The sequence below is a fragment of the Ciona intestinalis genome, chromosome 10 (assembly GCF_000224145.3).
Source record: "Ciona intestinalis chromosome 10, KH, whole genome shotgun sequence".
Classification (NCBI taxonomy): Eukaryota; Metazoa; Chordata; class Ascidiacea; order Phlebobranchia; family Cionidae; genus Ciona; species Ciona intestinalis.
In genome coordinates this window covers 250358-268515 of record NC_020175.2, presented here as the reverse complement: position 1 = coordinate 268515, position 18158 = coordinate 250358, and the positions used below count along the sequence as shown (strand labels likewise).

General features: G+C 36.0%; 3 protein-coding genes and 1 long non-coding RNA gene across 6 annotated transcripts in view; 3 read left to right on the top strand and 1 right to left on the bottom strand.

The window, feature by feature from the left end:
- LOC108949856 (A disintegrin and metalloproteinase with thrombospondin motifs adt-1-like) overlaps positions 1-6527 on the bottom strand; it is a 16694-nt gene extending 10167 nt beyond the window's left edge. The window contains exons 1-6 of one of the 3 annotated variants that reach the window (XM_018813820.2): positions 6270-6527; positions 5760-5879; positions 5363-5438; positions 4832-5004; positions 4253-4373; positions 3823-3949 (exon numbers count right to left, since the gene is read on the bottom strand). In XM_018813820.2, coding sequence (XP_018669365.2) covers positions 3823-3949; positions 4253-4373; positions 4832-4840 — 257 coding nt within the window. In that variant the 5' untranslated portion in view covers positions 4841-5004; positions 5363-5438; positions 5760-5879; positions 6270-6527. Of the gene's footprint in view, positions 1-1070; positions 1264-3822; positions 3950-4252; positions 4374-4831; positions 5005-5362; positions 5439-5759; positions 5880-6269 lie in introns of those variants that run through there. The other 2 variants (XM_026836254.1, XM_026836255.1) reach the window with 2 other exon arrangements.
- LOC113474581 overlaps positions 1-16485 on the top strand; it is a 22807-nt gene extending 6322 nt beyond the window's left edge. Inside the window, exons 2-4 of the long non-coding RNA XR_003396272.1 lie at positions 3533-3535; positions 5468-5471; positions 16341-16485. This is a non-coding gene — a long non-coding RNA (uncharacterized LOC113474581). The remainder of the gene's footprint in view (positions 1-3532; positions 3536-5467; positions 5472-16340) is intronic.
- On the top strand, positions 1385-3378 carry LOC100182696 (5'-nucleotidase domain-containing protein 1-like). The gene has a single exon (XM_002127803.5). The coding sequence runs from the start codon at positions 1687-1689 to the stop codon at positions 2938-2940; it is 1254 nt and encodes a 417-aa protein (XP_002127839.1). The 5' UTR covers positions 1385-1686; the 3' UTR covers positions 2941-3378.
- Positions 9669-15698, top strand: LOC100185064 (coadhesin). Its single transcript, XM_002127570.4, has 11 exons — positions 9669-9822; positions 10270-10442; positions 11122-11255; positions 11611-11719; positions 11837-11973; positions 12842-12974; positions 13553-13683; positions 14149-14260; positions 14466-14602; positions 14846-15006; positions 15177-15698. The coding sequence occupies exons 1-11, from the start codon at positions 9752-9754 to the stop codon at positions 15340-15342; spliced, it is 1464 nt and encodes a 487-aa protein (XP_002127606.1). The 5' UTR covers positions 9669-9751; the 3' UTR covers positions 15343-15698.
- Positions 16486-18158: the final 1673 nt, after the last annotated feature.

Below are 18158 nucleotides of genomic sequence, written 5' to 3'. Positions count from 1 at the left end.
TCGTTCAAACTGATGAAACTAATTGTTAAGTAAGTATTGCTAATTGCTTGGTTTTTAAAGTTTGGTTTTTAAAACTTTTATTTTATTAAAATTAAACCATGATAAAATTCTATTTTGTTATGGTTCTTACATTAAGACATCCAACATAAACCAGGTCAATGTAACTCTTTGTTTGTGTCTTTCTTTATATTAAAAGCTAGTTCGGTATAGTGATGTACATTGTCTAACATTTAGATATTCTAAGATATACTAGAAAAAATTCTAGTCTGGAATACTTTAGTTCATATCTAGAATTCCGAATGTACAATTTCAAATCTTTTTTATTCATACATTTACCCACATAATTCAGTTTATTACAATTGAAATAGTAGAAAATTTTGGTTTGTTATTTCTTTCATTAAACGCATGTTTGGGCAGTGGTTGATTATTAAAAAAAATACAATGAAAGAAATTCACATTTTCTCTTTACTTTTAATAACAATATTGAGAGAATAATTAAATCCCCTCAGCAGTCAGAAGTGTCTCAGATTTCTAATCTATTCGTGTATTTTACAAGATGGGACTTTATTCACTGTCTCAGTCTAACCACAACAATACCAGTCAAGGCTATACAAAAGAAAACAAATCAAAAGAAACCAAAGCGTCATCAATTGTCTATCGGGTTAGCTTATCCACTACACAGAAGAACTAAACTTTGTTTTCCAAACGGTTGTACGTGAATGTTTTATTTAAACATGAAAACTTTATTCATAGACATAGTTGGCTAGTACTTTGTTTGCTCATTAGAAATATATTAGTATTTATTTACTGTGTATTTATAATTTTATGTTGAGTGAGAAACACTGCATCTTGTTCTTGTTAAAATATAAGTATAAGTTAGTTTGGCTCTGAGAATAGTGTTAATTAATGCTATAATACAGAGTGAAACTTGCAACAAATTAATATTATTTGTGACATTTTACTTAGGACAAAAAGATTAATTAAAACAAGTTTGTGCTTTTGTAAATTATTTTAAAATTGTTTAATTAGCAAGTAAATAATATCTGGGTGTAAAAATGCGACACTCATACCTGATGTTTCGATCTAATGTGGCCCGTCATGATAACAAAACAGCACCCCCCCCCTGGTTGTGCTGTTTATTCCATTATATGGAAACATTGGGCGCTTGTGTAATTCGACACCGGCTGTAATTTGGTACCGGCAAATTCACAACGAACGAAAAATAATTAAAGAGAAAGCCTAGCTGACTAGTCTCGTTATCTTTTAGTAGCTTCACTTTTTTCATTTTTATTATTTTTCGCTCTCGCGTGCAACATTATAGCAATAGCATAAGGCTCGGCGCTCGGCCCAGATTTCAGACAAGCGCCGAGCGTCAAAAAAGGAGACGCTCGGGCACGAGCTTTTGAGTTTGGGCTCGGCACGACCCTACCAATAGGGCATGACCAGCATTTCCATATTAGGACCTTCCAGGTGTTTTAACTTCAATCAGTGTTTCTAAGCTCTGTAGTGTTTGAATTATTTTAAATTGTTTGTATAATTTGTAAGTTGTGCTTATTTATCCACCCATAAAACAACCTTTTTAATCATTCTTTTTAGATTTTTGTGAAAGGAAATATTATTTACAAAGTTAAAGCTCAAATTCTTAAACTTTTTTAACAAAAGTAAGAACTTTAAGTTTTATGAACCATGATCTCACTTAAGGATTGTGATGCAATTGGAATTGATATGGATCATACCTTGTGTAGGTATAAGTTGTCTGAACAGATTGAACTGGGCCATCAAGCTCTGGCCCAATATCTTATTAAAGAGAAGAAATATCCACACAGCTTAGCAGATCCTGTCTTGGACGATCCAAACCTTGTATATTGTGGTGGCTTGCTGTTTGATGAGGAGAATATGACTTATGTAAAGATGGATGAAAATGGCAAAGTAGAGAAAGCGGCATTTGGTACAAAAATGCTTAGTGAGAGTGAAATTTCGAAGATGTATCCAGACAATATGAAATGCAGTTACTTTGATGACATATTGTCTGGTAAACTTAGTGAAAAAGGTTCCTACCATCTGCATGATAATAACTTTGATTTGATCAGAACTGTGGTGCATTCCCGAATGATGCAAACTGCTGATAGCCCAACAAAAAAACAAGTTTTTGATGATTTGGTTGCCGCACTTGCTTACATTTGGGATCCTAAAACCAGCGTGATATTTGAAAATATAAAATCTAATCCTGAAAAATATCTTCACAAATGTCCGAATGTAGTCAAGTCTTGGCTGAAAGCTTTAAAGAAAAAAGAAAAGGTTGTATTCCTATTAACGTCTTCGCGTTGTGATTTTGTAAAGCATGTAATGGATTACTGCTTGGGAAATGACTGGCAGAGCTATTTTGATGTGGTTATTTCAAAAGCAAAAAAGCCAGGATTTTTTAATGAGCAGTTACCCTTTCAATTAGTCGACCCAAACCTTGTCTGTGTGGTAGACGGAAAAGTTTCCAAATTAGAGCGAAACAAGTGGTACTCACAAGGCAACAGCCATCTTCTACATGAGCATTTAAAGGTCTGGACGGGAAAGGAATCGCCAAAAGTAGTTTATTTTGGTGACTGTGTTAAAAGTGATATTGTCCCTGTTAAACTGCATCCGAATAATCCTACAAGTGATTGGAATGCGGTTTATGTTATGGATGCTTTACGTGGAATAGAGGGCGCTGTAAACCCACTCAGTGAAGACGAAAAACGCCTTCTTTTCAGTGAAAGTTTCGGGCCTGTGTTAAAGTCCACCGATGGTGCTGGTATGTGTAAATCATTTTTTTGTAAGCTTATTGAAAAGTATGCAACTATTGCTGTGCCTTCTGTGGAATATGTAGCAAGCCGTCGTATTGTTTATAAGTATACCAGGTTGGGTAAAGGAAGTGGATTCTATCCTGACATACCGAGTAACTTTTGATTCCTTCATTACATATTGTGTTGAATCCTACCTTTTAAACTTCTTAAGACATATCATTGTATTTTATTAATTATCCTCCATAAGTCCCAAGTATTAGTTTCCTGTGTAAATTGTATCTGTAGTAAACTTTCTTGTGCGAATTGACAGAATTTTTACCTAATTTTTATATTATAAACACTCTATTTAATATTGTATTTGTAGTAATTACTAAATTCTTTAGAAAACACCTCACGCAATTATTACTTTTTCATTGATGTGCCCCCCGTTATTAAAGGGATTAGTTCACAGATTTTTTATAAGTTCCTGCGTTACATTGTTTAGATTGTAGGCTTAATTGTATTTAGTAAAGTATAAAATGTGTTTGTTTTGTTAACAGTAAATGTAACTTAAATAAAGCTCATTATACCTGGCTGCAACCAAGTGATTTGCATTATGGAACTTTGGTGGTACCTTTCATTTTTTAGATCATATTTGAGCACCTGCATTGATTATCTATGCACAAATTTTTATATGGTAGGCCCTATATATGTCTTTCATATAGACATACAGAACACAATGGTAGAAGTTATACCTCTTGAGGCAGACATGCTAGCCAGTGTACCACGGCCCGGGAATAAATATAATAACAGTACAAAAAATATAATACAACAGTACCAAAATCAAATGGATTTTACTGAAGAAGTATTAGGCACATTTTAGTCAGCTAACTGACCAAAACAGCTGGCTCAGTTATACACCAAGCTTGGCAACAAAGGATTAAATACTTTGTATTTCTAGTCTTTCAACCCATAAATAATAAACTGATCTTTCTACAACAGTATAATGCTATGCTAAATTTCCAACTAAATAAAACTGATTTATATACTGCATATTTAGACTTACAGGCAGTTATGTCCTTCTTTCGTAAACTCGACATAATCTTTCTCATTCTCCCTTCTATGAAAGTCAACACAAGTATTCAACGTTATCTGTTTTGATGCTTTTTCAATGGACGCCAATGTCTCACTGTCTATAATAGTATGTTTGCTTTACCTTAACTGATATTCCCTTATACTCCTTAAGGTTACAATATACACAACATAACTGGAGTCAAATGTAAAAAAAAAATATTTGCGCCATTGTACCTTATATACAGTCAATTTACACTAACTAACAAGTTATAATATGTGAGTCTTAACATACACACATCATCATGTACTGTTGAACTTAGCACATAATGCCCACAGACAAAGTTTATTTGTATACAAAAGACACTATCTATATATGCATTACGTGAAAACCTTACATTAATAAACTCCTCACACAAACTTACCCACAGTGGAAGAAACAATATATGGGATTTTAAATCTTCCAAAAGCTTTATATTCATCCCATATATTAAACTTAGATGATAAAGGTTGGAAGAACGAAGAATCCTCCTCAGTTATATAAGCCTGCATAGTGTAGGATAGTAAGGTAAATATAGTGGTTCGCAAACTTTTCTAAACATTTTGTTAGTGGGCCCCTTGCAATTATTTTGATATTTTGCAGCCGTATAAAATTAAAGAATACTGTGGGGAAAATGCAAAACCACACTAATAAAAGAAAAAAACTATCACAATCATAAAATCATTGTATATTGCAGACCCTCGGAAACTGTTGTATGGGCCCAAGTTTGGGAACCAATGGTTTATATTAGAGATGTGACGAGCCAAGACCAAACTAAAAGGCTCGTGCCGTAGCGTCTCTTTTTCTGACGCTCGGCGCTTATGGGTAAACATAAGAGAAAATATAACTTGTGACAATAACTTAACTTNTTATCAGCAAATCATATTTCCTAAGGTTTACTCTGCCCAAACAAATTTAAAATGTGATATTTAGTATTTACAAAGATTAAACAACTTCAACATACTGCTAACATGGTCTGCACATCAACTGGAGTGAATGAGATATCAGACTCAATCACCCCTTTCTCCGCACAATCACATTTAAGTGGACATTCAAAGTCATCTAGTAAGAAACCGAGCACACAACCACTTTTGCAGAGGGCGGCGTCAAAACTACAAGATTTACCAGCCTTATGTCCTGTATGGAAATAAACTCAGGTATAATTTATGCAAATGGTGTGTCAGGGATTTGCTTAACACAGTGGGCTGATTATAATTCCCTTTTTATATTAAAGACAAACAACATATATAATATATACACAACATAAATAAGGGTCATTAGGTCACAGCATATTAAAAGTGAAGAATATCTACAAGATCTGAACGAATGCCGAAAAAAATTGAAAAAGAAGAAAAGACTATCCGACCTATATTCTAATATAGGTTCAAGGCATTTTATTGGTGGAGCAAGGGGCAAATTTATGTTATTCATCTCTGAAAGGTGACTCAGGAAAGGTTAATCAACACAGCATTAAACAGGTTGGTTTAAAACTTACTTCCACATAGAACAGTTTGGTATTCTGTGTGAGCANCCAGTGGTACAAGGGTCGGGTGTGGATAATAGTGGCAGCACTGGAATCAAACAACATTAATAAAACAAGGAGGGTATTAAGTCCATAATGAACAAACTTGGTGTAAAGTATTGCAGTATACATAATACATATATCTACATAGGTGCAGTGCCTCGCAATTTTTTAAAACATGAGTGACATTCATTACATTAATCAATAAGGGTCCCTATGCTTAGCAAGCGACGCCTTTTTACTTTTGTTTCTATGTCCTGCCTCTGTTTACCTCATGCACATTTACATTTTTTACAAAAGTAAATGGAAAGACGCGATTTTTTTTGTATTACCAACCACACACATTAGCACATCAGTGATAACAACTTACAAAATATGATTCCAACTGCGATTAATCCACCAAGGAAAATAAGAAGTGATGTGACGATAATTATCAATCGAATACGAGTGTTTCTTGCTTCATTTGTGATTCCAACCTTAGATGGGTTTACTGTGAATAATTCACAATAGTTTAAATTTTTCTTCAGGAATACGGCAGGTGTGAGAGCTGATGGATAAGCAGAAGAAGTTTTTGAACGTTTGAGTGGATTACTGGATTCTCATAAATATTTTTTAACACAAGTTTAATTTTACAAACATTTTTTTATGCTTTGTTGATGTCAACACTTAATAGGGAATATTTATAATCCTCATACACCCCTTAGTTTAATTAACATTAACATTATTTGAATTAAATAAACCAAAAGTTGTTCAGATTGTTGATGCGTCAATATGGTAATTCTTTATCAGTAATAAAATATAAATAAAAAAAATAGGAAAGTGTTGACCAGAAGCAGTAACCAGTAAATATTATCTAGTTAACGTTTAAGTAATAAAATACCAAGACCAGCAAGTTCTGCATCTAACTCTTGCTTTATTTCCGAATGTCGTCTGTTGGAATCTCTTCGGTTGTGACCACGTGACGAACGTCTAGTTCGCCGCTGTTTATTCGCAACATCTTTGTGATTCGAACTTTCTTTTAGAATCGCGGTTTTCTGCCGCCTCTGTTGGCCAGATGGATGAATGACTTTATGCTTTCTGGGTTGTTTGGAGCTTTTTTTCAAATCGTCTGCGGGTTCTTTGTCAGGTTTCATAATACACAGACTTTTATATTAGTTGAATTACGTATTTTCATCAATGTTTATAATAAAACTTTAGTTACACTGTATCCGCCTGCCGTAACTAGTTATGTTCATTTTTACAAGTATTGAAAACGCCATTTTTTAACATGATTTGTACAAAAAAACACATGTTCATAATACGAAAACTTTACTTTTTTTATTAAACTGACTGAATCGAAAATGTTTTCGTGGTTCGATGTTTGGAAGTCCCCTAAATTCATATTTCCCGCGTAAACATCGAAATCTCTTCAAAGTTACATAAAATTGACAACAATAACATTTATTTTTTACTTTAAATATGAAGAAAATAAGTTATTATGGTAGCGAAGAATAATAAATATATATAAGGTTGAAATTTATTCGCATTTATTTCAAAGAAGCGTGGTCGCTACACTTAGCAGAGAACAACGAGCCATTTATATTTAATTATTAACAAGTTTGACTTTTAATGGGAAGAAAAATAACCATAAAGAGAGATAATTTACTGGAACAACTTGAAAGTAATGTGACACTAACTTACCGGGTTGAGATTCGAACCGTAGGTGCGATATAAGTTGAAATGAAAAAAAAATAAATGAAAAAAGAGAACTGCAGAAAAACAAATTACAATGTAAAAATGGATTAGAAAAACAAAAGGATTGGTTTCCGTGATTTTGGCTGGGCTGTAACACTCTTCCTATTCACAGGCGCTATCCCGCTACTGATCAACGTGGGAACTTTTGGCTGCTCCCTTTCGGGCCTCGCCCGGTTCGTTCCTCCTTAGACAACCTGGCCACCTCAGGCTACCCTGGGATGTCCATATTGACGCCGAGCTTAGCGCGGACGCCCGATCGACATAGGAGAGAGCGCCACAGGGCTCCCAACCTCACACCGTCCTCCAACCCAAGCCTCCAAGTAGCTGGATTACAAGCGCACGCCACTGCGCCCGGCGATGATCGACCATCGAAAGCTTCTCTTTATTATCCTGCCATAAGCTCCGCCCACTAATCTGTGACGTCACAAGAACAGCGGCTTCCCTATTATGCTGTTTAAATATCAAAATCACGTTGGTTTTATAAATGCCTTGAATTTGTTACCTACAATATTGTATAAGCACCAAATGTTTATCGTATCTGTATGATGAAATTTAAAAGATTACACACAAGAGAAATACTGGTAGTTCTTAACACGAGAGAATTCGTTCATATTATGCAGACATGATTGAATTTATTTAGAACGCTTAACTTGAATTGTTGGTGCCGCAGTTTGGTTGGGAATTCTGTGAAACAGTATTGTGATTGATGGTTAAAACTTCACGGAAACAAATTCATATTAATAACTTATATTTGTGTCATCGATTACGGTAAGTAAGAATAACAAATAACTAAAATGAAAACGCAAGATATAGAAACAGAACGACATTCGTTAAAACGTGAATTACTGTTAAAATGTTTTGCATTTAATTAAAAGAATCGTGGTCGCTACATATACAGCAGATAAACAACGACCCATTTCTAATTAAACATTTCCAAGTTTGACCTCTAGTGCAAAGAAAAGTGATCTTAAAGAGAGATAATCCAATGAAACAATTTAAAAATATTGTGGTTCTAGTTTACCGGGCTGAGATTCGAACCCAGCATACTATGTAAGTGGAAAGGTAAAGCGTTGGAAGAAACAGAAGAGAATCGCAGAAAATAATGTTTATAATGTAAAATTAAATTAGAAAAACAAAAGGATTGATTTCCGTGATTTTGACTGGGCTGTAACACTCTTCCTATTCACAGGCGCTATCCCGCTACTGATCAACGTGGGAACTTTTGGCTGCTCCCTTTCGGGCCTCGCCCGGTTCGTTCCTCCTTAGACAACCTGGCCACCTCAGGCTACCCTGAGATGTCCATATTGACGCCGAGCTTAGCGCGGACGCCCGATCGACATAGGACAGAGCGCCACAGGGCGTTTGAAAATATATATATAGTTTGAAATTATTTTATTATTTTACTTGAGGTAATTGTGTATTAAACACGCCCGTGTAATTTTTAACTGTTTTAGTCAAAATTTCGTTGAAGTTAAAGTTAACAATAGACTATTGTCAATAGTATAGAAAACACCTTAACACAGGAAATATACTGAATTTGCTCTGATTTACGAAATGGTTTAGCAGTAAAAAAGGGTTTCCTTTTTACATTCATATTTACCACCAAATTATCTTTACGGTTTAATTTACAGCAAAACAGTTCACGCAATACCGTTTCTTTTCGAGCCAAAGCCGTTCATTGCTAACAATCATCGGCAGAGCATAAAAACTGTTTCGGATCAAAATTTTGACGCTCGCATCGCTAGCGATAAAGGAAGTGACGTTAGTCCGCCTTTCTCTATACGCCATCGTAGCTATAGTGCGAACGTGTCTACTTGCATGTGCAATATTACGACGACGGTTTGGGAAATAAATAATCAAAAACAACTGTCCGACAAAATGGATCAACAGGGAAACCAATAAACATAAAAAAGATAGGTTTACGTTTTATGTTGATGGTGAATATATATAATGACCTTTCGGTGTCTTTGTGAATTTGAATACATTCCCAATTTTAATGCAAACATTAAATTTCCTTATCACTGTATGTCTGTCTGGTGTATACTGACAGGCAAATGATTAGGAAGTGCTATAGATTGGCAGGTTTCCGTCTTCATGCTTGACGAGCGTTTCCCGTAATATGATACAGAAGTTCTGTATTGAATATATGCGTATATGAGCCATTCTTTGTTTGTGTTTTAAAAGTTTGTTTGTTTGACTGACTTGTCTATAGACGTTTGTCACAGGCAGGTCTTATATTTAATTACTGTGGAATAGATGAGGGTGCACCTTAGGGAAGCGGCAGGCAAAATATAATAAGCTCCGTGCGATAGTACTCTGGGTGTCGGGGTAATGAACCAGTATTGTCTTAAATCTTAGGCCCCAAAAGCGTGCCACGCTGTAAGACCTCGCACACGTAGACTAGAACAGGCGCACATAATAGTCGGCACTTTAAGGCAATCGAATGCATGAGTCAGGTAACGAAATTTCGGTTTCAAGGATCCCACGCAGGGTTTCCTTTTACGTGCTTCCTATTAAGTCTAAAACTAAAACCCATATGTTGATGTTTACTTCATTATTGCTAACGTCCAATAAACACAAGCAGAGTTGCGGCTAATTTGTGGAACGTAAGCTGTATACTGATAGAATATGAAGGGAAAGGGGTTTCTTATTCTGTTTGTTCTTTTGTTTCTGGTTATTCAGGGGGAAGCGTGGAGAAGGTAATTCTTTTGTTGTTAATAAATATAGTTAACTTAAAATATGAATATACGATTTATAATAAAATATTAAAATTAAAGTTTTATGATATTGCAAATGAAAAATTATGATTTTTCTAAAATGAAAAACTGTTTAACTATTATTTAACCAAGCACGTATTTATTGCTCAAAAGGCCGGATATTTCAAATAATTTAAATAAACAATTAAACGAGTGTTTCTATTTATTCAAGCGGGCGGGCAACGACAGTCTGTACAACACAGGCGGTGTTCTGTTTCATACACATCGTGCCGGATTACGAGCAACCATTATACGTAACTTTGAGAGTTTTATATTCTTTTATTTTGTTATATTTTTGTATGTCTGAATCCGTAACCTCTTGGCCAAAAGCGGGCGCGCTATAACTATCGAACCGTTTGCGATATGCCAACCATTCATTGAACATTTCAGGAGGCGTCGACGCCGTCGAGCTTGTACGGCTGTTAATTGTGCCTGGAGACTTGGTACTTGCAGTACTACGTGTGGACCCGGGACAAAAACATATGTTAAAACAAGAGTAAACTCGTGTGGCGGCTCATGTGTTCAACCTGCAGCAGTGGCTTGTAACCTTAGGGCGTGCCCAAGTAAGTAGGGGGGATAAAGTTTTTTTTAAAAATTGTTGAATGTTTAGTAGTGAGGATAAAGTTTTTTTTAAAAATTGTTGAATGTTTGTTTACTACCAAATTGGAAGAGAAAATAGAATGAAAAGGTGTCCCATCTTCCCCCACCCTACTATATATCAACCATTCGAATGGAAAAACAACGTACATTTCTATACAACTTTTCGTCTGCTTGCCGCGAGACTTAAATAATATAATACTTTAGTTGTCTCTTCGATAACGGTAGCGAAGATTTAGAAATATCTTAATCGAAAGAGAGGATATAGCGACAAAACAACAGTTAAAACACGCTTAATGCTAAAATAATATTTACATTATTATTGGTATTCATCAAACTTTGGGGCAAAACACTTAACGGCAACAAAGTTAAATTCATGGTAACTCGCAAGCTGGCACGAGGTGTATGAAACAGCGTGTTATAATAACTGTCATTTCTGGCCACGTGATGGTAAGGCAGTTAAGTTAAATCCATTAATTCAATCCAATACTATACCCTTGTTCTTTTACGCGTACTGCATACGTCACTGCCTTGGATTTCAACATCCAACATCATAGGCAGATAGATTTAATTTTTTAGATAAAAATCGCAATACGTATGGACTGTTGCGTTTATAATGAAAATATCTTATTTTCACAACTCCAGTTAATTGCGTGACATCCGCGTGGTCATCGTGGGGTACGTGTTCAAAGACATGCGGAGCGGGAGGTGTAGAAATTCGTACAAGGACTGTCACGACCGCTGCCCAACATGGTGGCACTGCATGCCCGTCACTAACGGTACATAGAAAACTTAGCTTTAAACTAATACTGTATTTTTTCCTTGTGCTGGTACGAATTCAAGCATACTACTGTGTTTAAACAAATGTTATTTATTTATTTATTTATCATCTGCTGGCGTTGCTTTATTAGAACTTATACCATGTGAGTTTAACTTTATGTACCTTCCTTTTTGTTCAAGATTTTTTGAATATGGTGAAATTTTATACACCCAATAGTGCCTACTGGGTTGGAGCAATGGCCATATAAGTGTATTTTCGAAGGGCGCACACGTCCCGAATGGCAGCATGCAACGGGCATCTATAGCTTATGGATACGATGCGAGCGTTCTAACCTCGGTTTCATTTATCTCCAGGAATCAAAAGCTTGCAACCAAGTTTGTATGAACAACGGGACATTTACTGGCGGAAGATGTGTTTGTGTTGGTAGTTATACTGGTACTTGCTGTCAAACACCACCTCCAGGTACGTCATCGTGACGTCAGTCTTTATTATCGTGACGTCATCAGTTCTTCGATTTTAAGTATCAACGCCATTTTAACTCGAAATTTTTAACAAACATTTTTTTTTTGACTTCACAAGTTCATTGCGCCATGTCCGCTTGGTCGACTTGGGGAACGTGTTCGAAGACATGCGGGGCTGGAGGTGTGGCAGTTCGTACAAGGTCGGTTGTCACGCATTCTCAACACGGAGGAAGAAACTGTACGGGTGCACTTAGGGTGGGTGGTTTATATGTTTTATTGTCTCTTTCGATGCTTTGGCGAAGATCAAATTAGTAAATCCAACTGAATGTATAAAATTACCAGTAAAACGACACGATAGGGGTAAATACGCAGTAAACGTGTCAACAAAAACTTTGTATTTTAATCTAACACTTTCTTAACTTCTAACACATTGAATGTTTTTCTTTTGTTATGCGTGGGCGAGGTCCCGCAGGTCATAGGACCTGGGATTAAGATCAGGATGATCCATTACCCCATTTTGATACTTAACAACAGTAACCGCTTTTGCCACGCACTTTGTTGGGCCGTGGGAATGCTGTCGAAAAACACTGATATTGGTTTTTGTCTATCAAATATGTATTCATAAAATAAGTATTAAAAAGGCTGGTTTTTGCCCGAGTTCTCTGCCACCCTACTATAAAACCGCGCACCTACTGAGTTACGTAGAACCCACAAACCCGATAACAAAATGGCGAAGGCTACAGTGTGCACAATTTATTGTAGAAAACCATTCAGTCAAACATATTCTAGGCCATTTAGTCAAACACATTTTTTTACATGGTTTCCTTCTAATCTAGTTAGGTCTCGCATGCAGTGTTGGGTCTTCGCATTTAGGCCAGAATGAACTACTTACCCCGGAATAGTCCTAACCACTGCGCACGCGTAGATTTGCACAAATAGAACTGCGCAAGCTCATACTTATAATTGCTCACCTAAAATAGCGAACATTAAGTTAAGTACAACCAAGAAACCTTATGCCAAAGTGGCAATTTATTGTAGGAAACTTAATTTGCGGAAACCATGTGCTGTATGCAACAATACTTCCGCTCTAAATATTGGTTATAAGCAGATGTCAAATTAACAGGAAACGAAATCCTGCAACGAAATCTGTTTAAATAGTGGCAACTTCACTTCAAATGTTGTCAACAACGTCACTCATTCCTCTTGTAAATGCCATGCAGGATATGCTGGAGCATGTTGTCAAAGGAAGGTACCAGGTATGACGTCAGCAAAGCGACGTAAATTTCCGTGACCTCATAATCACGTGATGTCACAATTTTTTATGGTTTAACAAGTACCTTAAGGTATAGATACATTGCACAGTAATAAGGTGGTGTTTAAACGTATTCGCATTTAAATATATATATGGTCATGCCTGTCGTGAAAGTTAGTGAAGTAAGTCGAAGTTAAATTTGTTGGAAATATTATAGATGTCAATCCTCACAATTTTGACGTTTGCGGTTAAAACTTGTCAAGATTTTCTCGATAGCGGAATCCATATACGGTATAGTTTCGAGGGGTAAGATGAGACACTTTTAGCACACAATATCCAAATATCCTGAATGTGTTTTAAACAATTAACAACGGTCTATGGGAGTCGTAAGAAGGCGACTTTATAATTCTTTGAATGTTCTTTGTTTGCTACCAAATGGGACAAGAAAACAGCAAAGTGTAAAAAGTGTCCCATCTTCCACACCCTACTATATAACCCAGCCAGTACTAGAGTATTCAACGAATAAAAGACTTTAATCTTGATTTAATTAACCTCTAATTTTGTTTCCGCTGACGTCATCAGTACATTGCGTCACATCCGCCTGGTCGGCATGGAGCAATTGTTCAAAGACATGTGGAGGGGGCGAATCGTTTCGAACCAGATCAATTGTCACGCCTCATAAACATAACGGCACAGTGTGTCCAGCACTTCGGGTTTGTAGAAATATTTAAATGAATGTAACTTATTTATCATTGCGTTGCGGGCAACGAAAGTCTTTATCGCATGGATGTTTTGTTCCCCTATTTTTGGCTATTTTTGTAATGTATATTCGGGTGGGGAAAGATGGGACACATTTTTATTCCAATTTCTCTTTCAATTTGGTAGTAAACAGGGAACATTCGAATAAAACCGACTTCCATTTACCGTTGTTAACTGTTCAAAACACGATCAGCGTATTTTGATATTATGCACTAGAGGTTTCCCATCATACCTTTTAGTATTATATGATCAACAATATAGACAAATCATAAGTGACCACTGTGTTGGGTGTCTTGTACGAGAGTTGCGATGTCGAAGTTTTTACAATTTATCTATAGGCTGACTAAAATCTAAACACTGTATAGATACTTGGTAATATCGACTCAAGACGTCTGATTTCCAACTTATAATTACACTAGGAAACCAAAGCTTGCAATATGATTTGTTACAACGGTGGAAATTATTCAACGAATGGTTGCGTGTGTGTCGGTGGTCACAATGGAAGTTGTTGCGAAATCAAACCTTCTCCAGGTATAATATTTTGAACCACTAGCGTCATCTAGCGACTGTGTATTTTGAAAATATAGGATAGGGCAATTATGTCCTAAAACGTGAACAATTACGATACGAATCTGTTTTCGGCGTATTATTCAGCAACCAGCCATTAATGCCCGAGTATTGCACATTTGAACACAAAATAAACCAATACCATATGAACGAGTTTTTTTCTACTTAGTTCATTGCGTTTTGTCGACTTGGTCATCATGGAGCAACTGTTCAAAGACATGCGGAGCAGGAGGTGTCAAAACTCGTACAAAGTCGGTTGTCACTGAAGCTTTATATGGCGGCAGAAATTGTTCAGGCAATCGTTCGGTAAGAAGATGTGATTGTCTCAGACATTCTATGAAAGTAATGTCTCACCAGTATAGATATGTTACAAAATTGGCGTGTGTGTCCTTGGTCAAGACACTTAACGCAATTGTCCCAAACAATCCATATAGGCCTACGTGGTAACCTAGGCTAAGCGGGCACCAGGGGAACCAAACCGAACACCTGTGTTATTAAACTGCTGCCCAACCACTTAAGGATAAATAAGTCACATTAAGATTCTTTCAGGAGTCAAAACCCTGCAACCATATATGCTACAACGGTGGCAACTACTCTTTGATACAAACCCCTTACAAAATTGGCCACGCTTGCATTTGCCATGGTGGTTACACAGGATCTTGCTGCCAAGTTCCACCAGGAATCAACATCGATTTAACAATCAATATTTAGTGAGTCATATTTTGCAACCAAACCTTTTTAATACAATACCTTTTACCACTCTAAACTGCTTGTGGTGCCTATCTTAACACGTCAATCATAAAGTGTCTGCTGTTGTGTGGCGATTATGAAGCACACAGTGTGATTCCTCATACCCATTGGTGTGGTTCTGTCATTACAGTGAAACCATCTATGTGATATGGGAGCCTTACAATCCAACTCACCACCGTTCTCACTCTTGTGGGGGAATGGGAGCAGGAGGAGAGGGAGAAGAAGGAGAGGGAGAAGGAGGAGGAATGAGATGGGATGAGGATAAAGAAGAAACTGAACTTGAATCTCTCATTTAGAGATCGATGTGTAAGAGTTGCAATCAATGTATTCGGATAAAGACACCTTTCTTGAAAGAGTGAAAATAAAAACAACTACTTTGTAATTTACTTTCTATTGATTTTGTTTATCTCTAAACAATGACATTAAATATGAGGTATGTGAACATGCCAGGTGTGTCTGATGTATATGAATACACACATGTTATATTTTGACATGACATGTTATATATTTAACATGGTATATATAAATGAAATGTTATGTGGTACACAGGTTATATATTTAACTTAATAGGTTATAAACATTTATACTTTAGCAAATATTTTTATGCTTCGTTTTTAGCCAGCAATAAAAGAAGGGAAGATCATTTCACCACCTCTGTAAAATATTATTGTTAAAAAAAGCCAAGAGCTTCCCCCGTTATAATAACAGTTGTTAACTCACCAAGTGTTGGTAAAAATGTACATTTAATCATTCCTACAAAACATAAAACAATGATATCTCAAATAAGAACGTACCCTAAATGTTGCACTCAATCCAGTCTCACTAACACTTCTATCGGAGTTGAACTTGACAGCAAAACTACTCCCAGAAGATGCTATTATTCTGCGTGTAACATTTCCACTTAAACGTACACGCTCTGTGTCTCCTTCTAGAACCTTAAATAGAAAAATAAAATAAGAAAAATGTAAGAAAATATATTTTTGGGATTTTCTTTTTTATTTGTAAAGAATGGCAATTCCTTTTAAGTGTTTTGCCTGCAATGGCAGCAACATCTGGTCTTGAACCTGCAAACTCTTGGCTGGGGACAGGCACGCTAACCATGTCTTGCCACTGGAAGAATGTAACCTACGTATATTCGGTGCCAGCTAAAGTTCTAAAGTTATAATTTGGTGTCTGTTTATTGTTAAACACTCCAACAAGCAAGTATGAATAGGTAATTTACCTACTGTAAAATAATCATGAAACTTTTCAGTGTTTAATGGTTGCTATATGAGTCTCACACCCGATCCATCAGGGACAGTTATCATCCAAATGCAATTCACATTGTTTGGATAATTGTTGGGATAACCAGGTGAAGTGATTGGTTGACTGGTTGTTGTGGCAACAGCACTAAATCCACAAGTTGAAGGTGAAATTGGAATTGCTGAAACAAAATTCCTTTAAAAGTCAAATTAGAAAGCCAATATTCGATACTGTAGTTTAATGCTGTAGTGTTAGAATTATTGTATTGATGACTATCTATACACTTTTGTGTGTTCAGAATATCATTTGTTATGTAAGGTTGACATTTTGGATTACCAATATGGCTATAAGTGACCACTAGATTGAAGCAATTATTGTTGAGTGTCTGGTAAAAGACGTATATGACCACAGTAGTAGTATAGTAGGGTGGGGGAAGATGGGACACCTTTAGCACAAAATATATAAATATCCTGATCCTGTTTTAAACAATTAACTACGGTCTATGAAAGTCGCGAGGACAAGGTTTTATAATTCTTTGAATGTTTTTTGTTTACTACCAAAATGTACGAGGAAATGGAATGAAAAGGTGTCCCATCTTCCCCCATCGTACTATAATATTTAGAACCATTGATAAAATAACAGTTGTTTTAAAATTGGACTTAAACGTTAACAAAACTTGTTTTGTTATCTAAAACCAGGGCTTCATAAAAAATGTTTGCTTGCAACCCATTTTAATCTCTTAAGATTGTACGCGATACTTCATGGTTAATACTATAATATATGTACTTTGTATAAAGTTGGTATACTCTCGGCAAAGTTTGTTTCAACCCCCCCTTTTGAGCGGCAATGGTCTGACTAAACTGAAGGATCAAGGATGGTACCGTGGCATATTCAACTCGTAAGCGGACGCGAGGTGTATATAACATAACACCTGTGTTATATACACTGTCGTATAAGTGTTGTATTAAGGTTTATACGTTTGCGCATTTATTTTGTAAGCCGAGGATCAGAGGTTTGAATCTAACAGTTTATCACACCAGCCATTCTTGGTCAAAACAACTTTGTTCATCTGTTTCTATCTAACTGAAACGATCACGTGATGTCTCAATTGATTACTTCCCGTGATGTTTCCAACCAACCACATTGCAAATTACAGTCGGCAATTGATTAATGCTTTGGTAATTTTCCATTGAGAGAAGCTGATCCGTTCATACAACTTCGTTTGAAGCTTATGGAACACTTGGTTAAAATATAAAATAATTTGGGTTAGAAAACTACGTCACCAGCTTCATTTCCGAAATCTGATTTGTGCTCGACACCATGGCAAAGCGATTACTTTTTTAGAGTATAAATACGATTTTAAAATTAAAACAAAAATATAATTAAAATAGCTCATGAAATATACCACTTTTGAAATATACCACTTCACTTTAGGATAGGAAATTTATTGTATAGACGTATACTTTTAAACCTAAAACCATCTTAAGTGATTTAGGAAGAAAAAAATTACAGCAATCATGGGTTTTTGCAATAAACTATTATATATACATTCCATTAAATAAAACATGTTAGTTTGTAAACGGTGTTGCAGCATTTGGTGGTGGGTGAATGAAACCAAAGCATCAAATCAAAACTACTTAAAAACTACTATACAGTAGGCTATGCTAAGACGAATTCAATTTTGTCAAAATATTTAAATTTTCGTTTGATTCTGTCTCGCCTGTATACCGCTTTTGTTTGGCTTGAATGAATGAATGAATGAATAAATGAATGTACCTTACTTTATCCTCGCGTGGCCGGAAAACGACAGTCGTTATAACACGGGTGTGCACCTCGTGCCAGCTTACGAGTTACAATGTATGTTACTTTG

Coding starts and splice junctions, on each gene's coding strand:
- LOC100182696 (XM_002127803.5), top strand. CDS start 1,687: ATGATCTCACTTAAGGATTGTGATGCAATTGGAATTGATATGGATCAT.
- LOC100185064 (XM_002127570.4), top strand. CDS start 9,752: ATGAAGGGAAAGGGGTTTCTTATTCTGTTTGTTCTTTTGTTTCTGGTT. Junction 11,256..11,610: donor CTGCATGCCCGTCACTAACG/GTACATAGAAAA, acceptor ATTTATCTCCAG/GAATCAAAAGCTTGCAACCA. Junction 14,603..14,845: donor ATTGTTCAGGCAATCGTTCG/GTAAGAAGATGT, acceptor AGATTCTTTCAG/GAGTCAAAACCCTGCAACCA.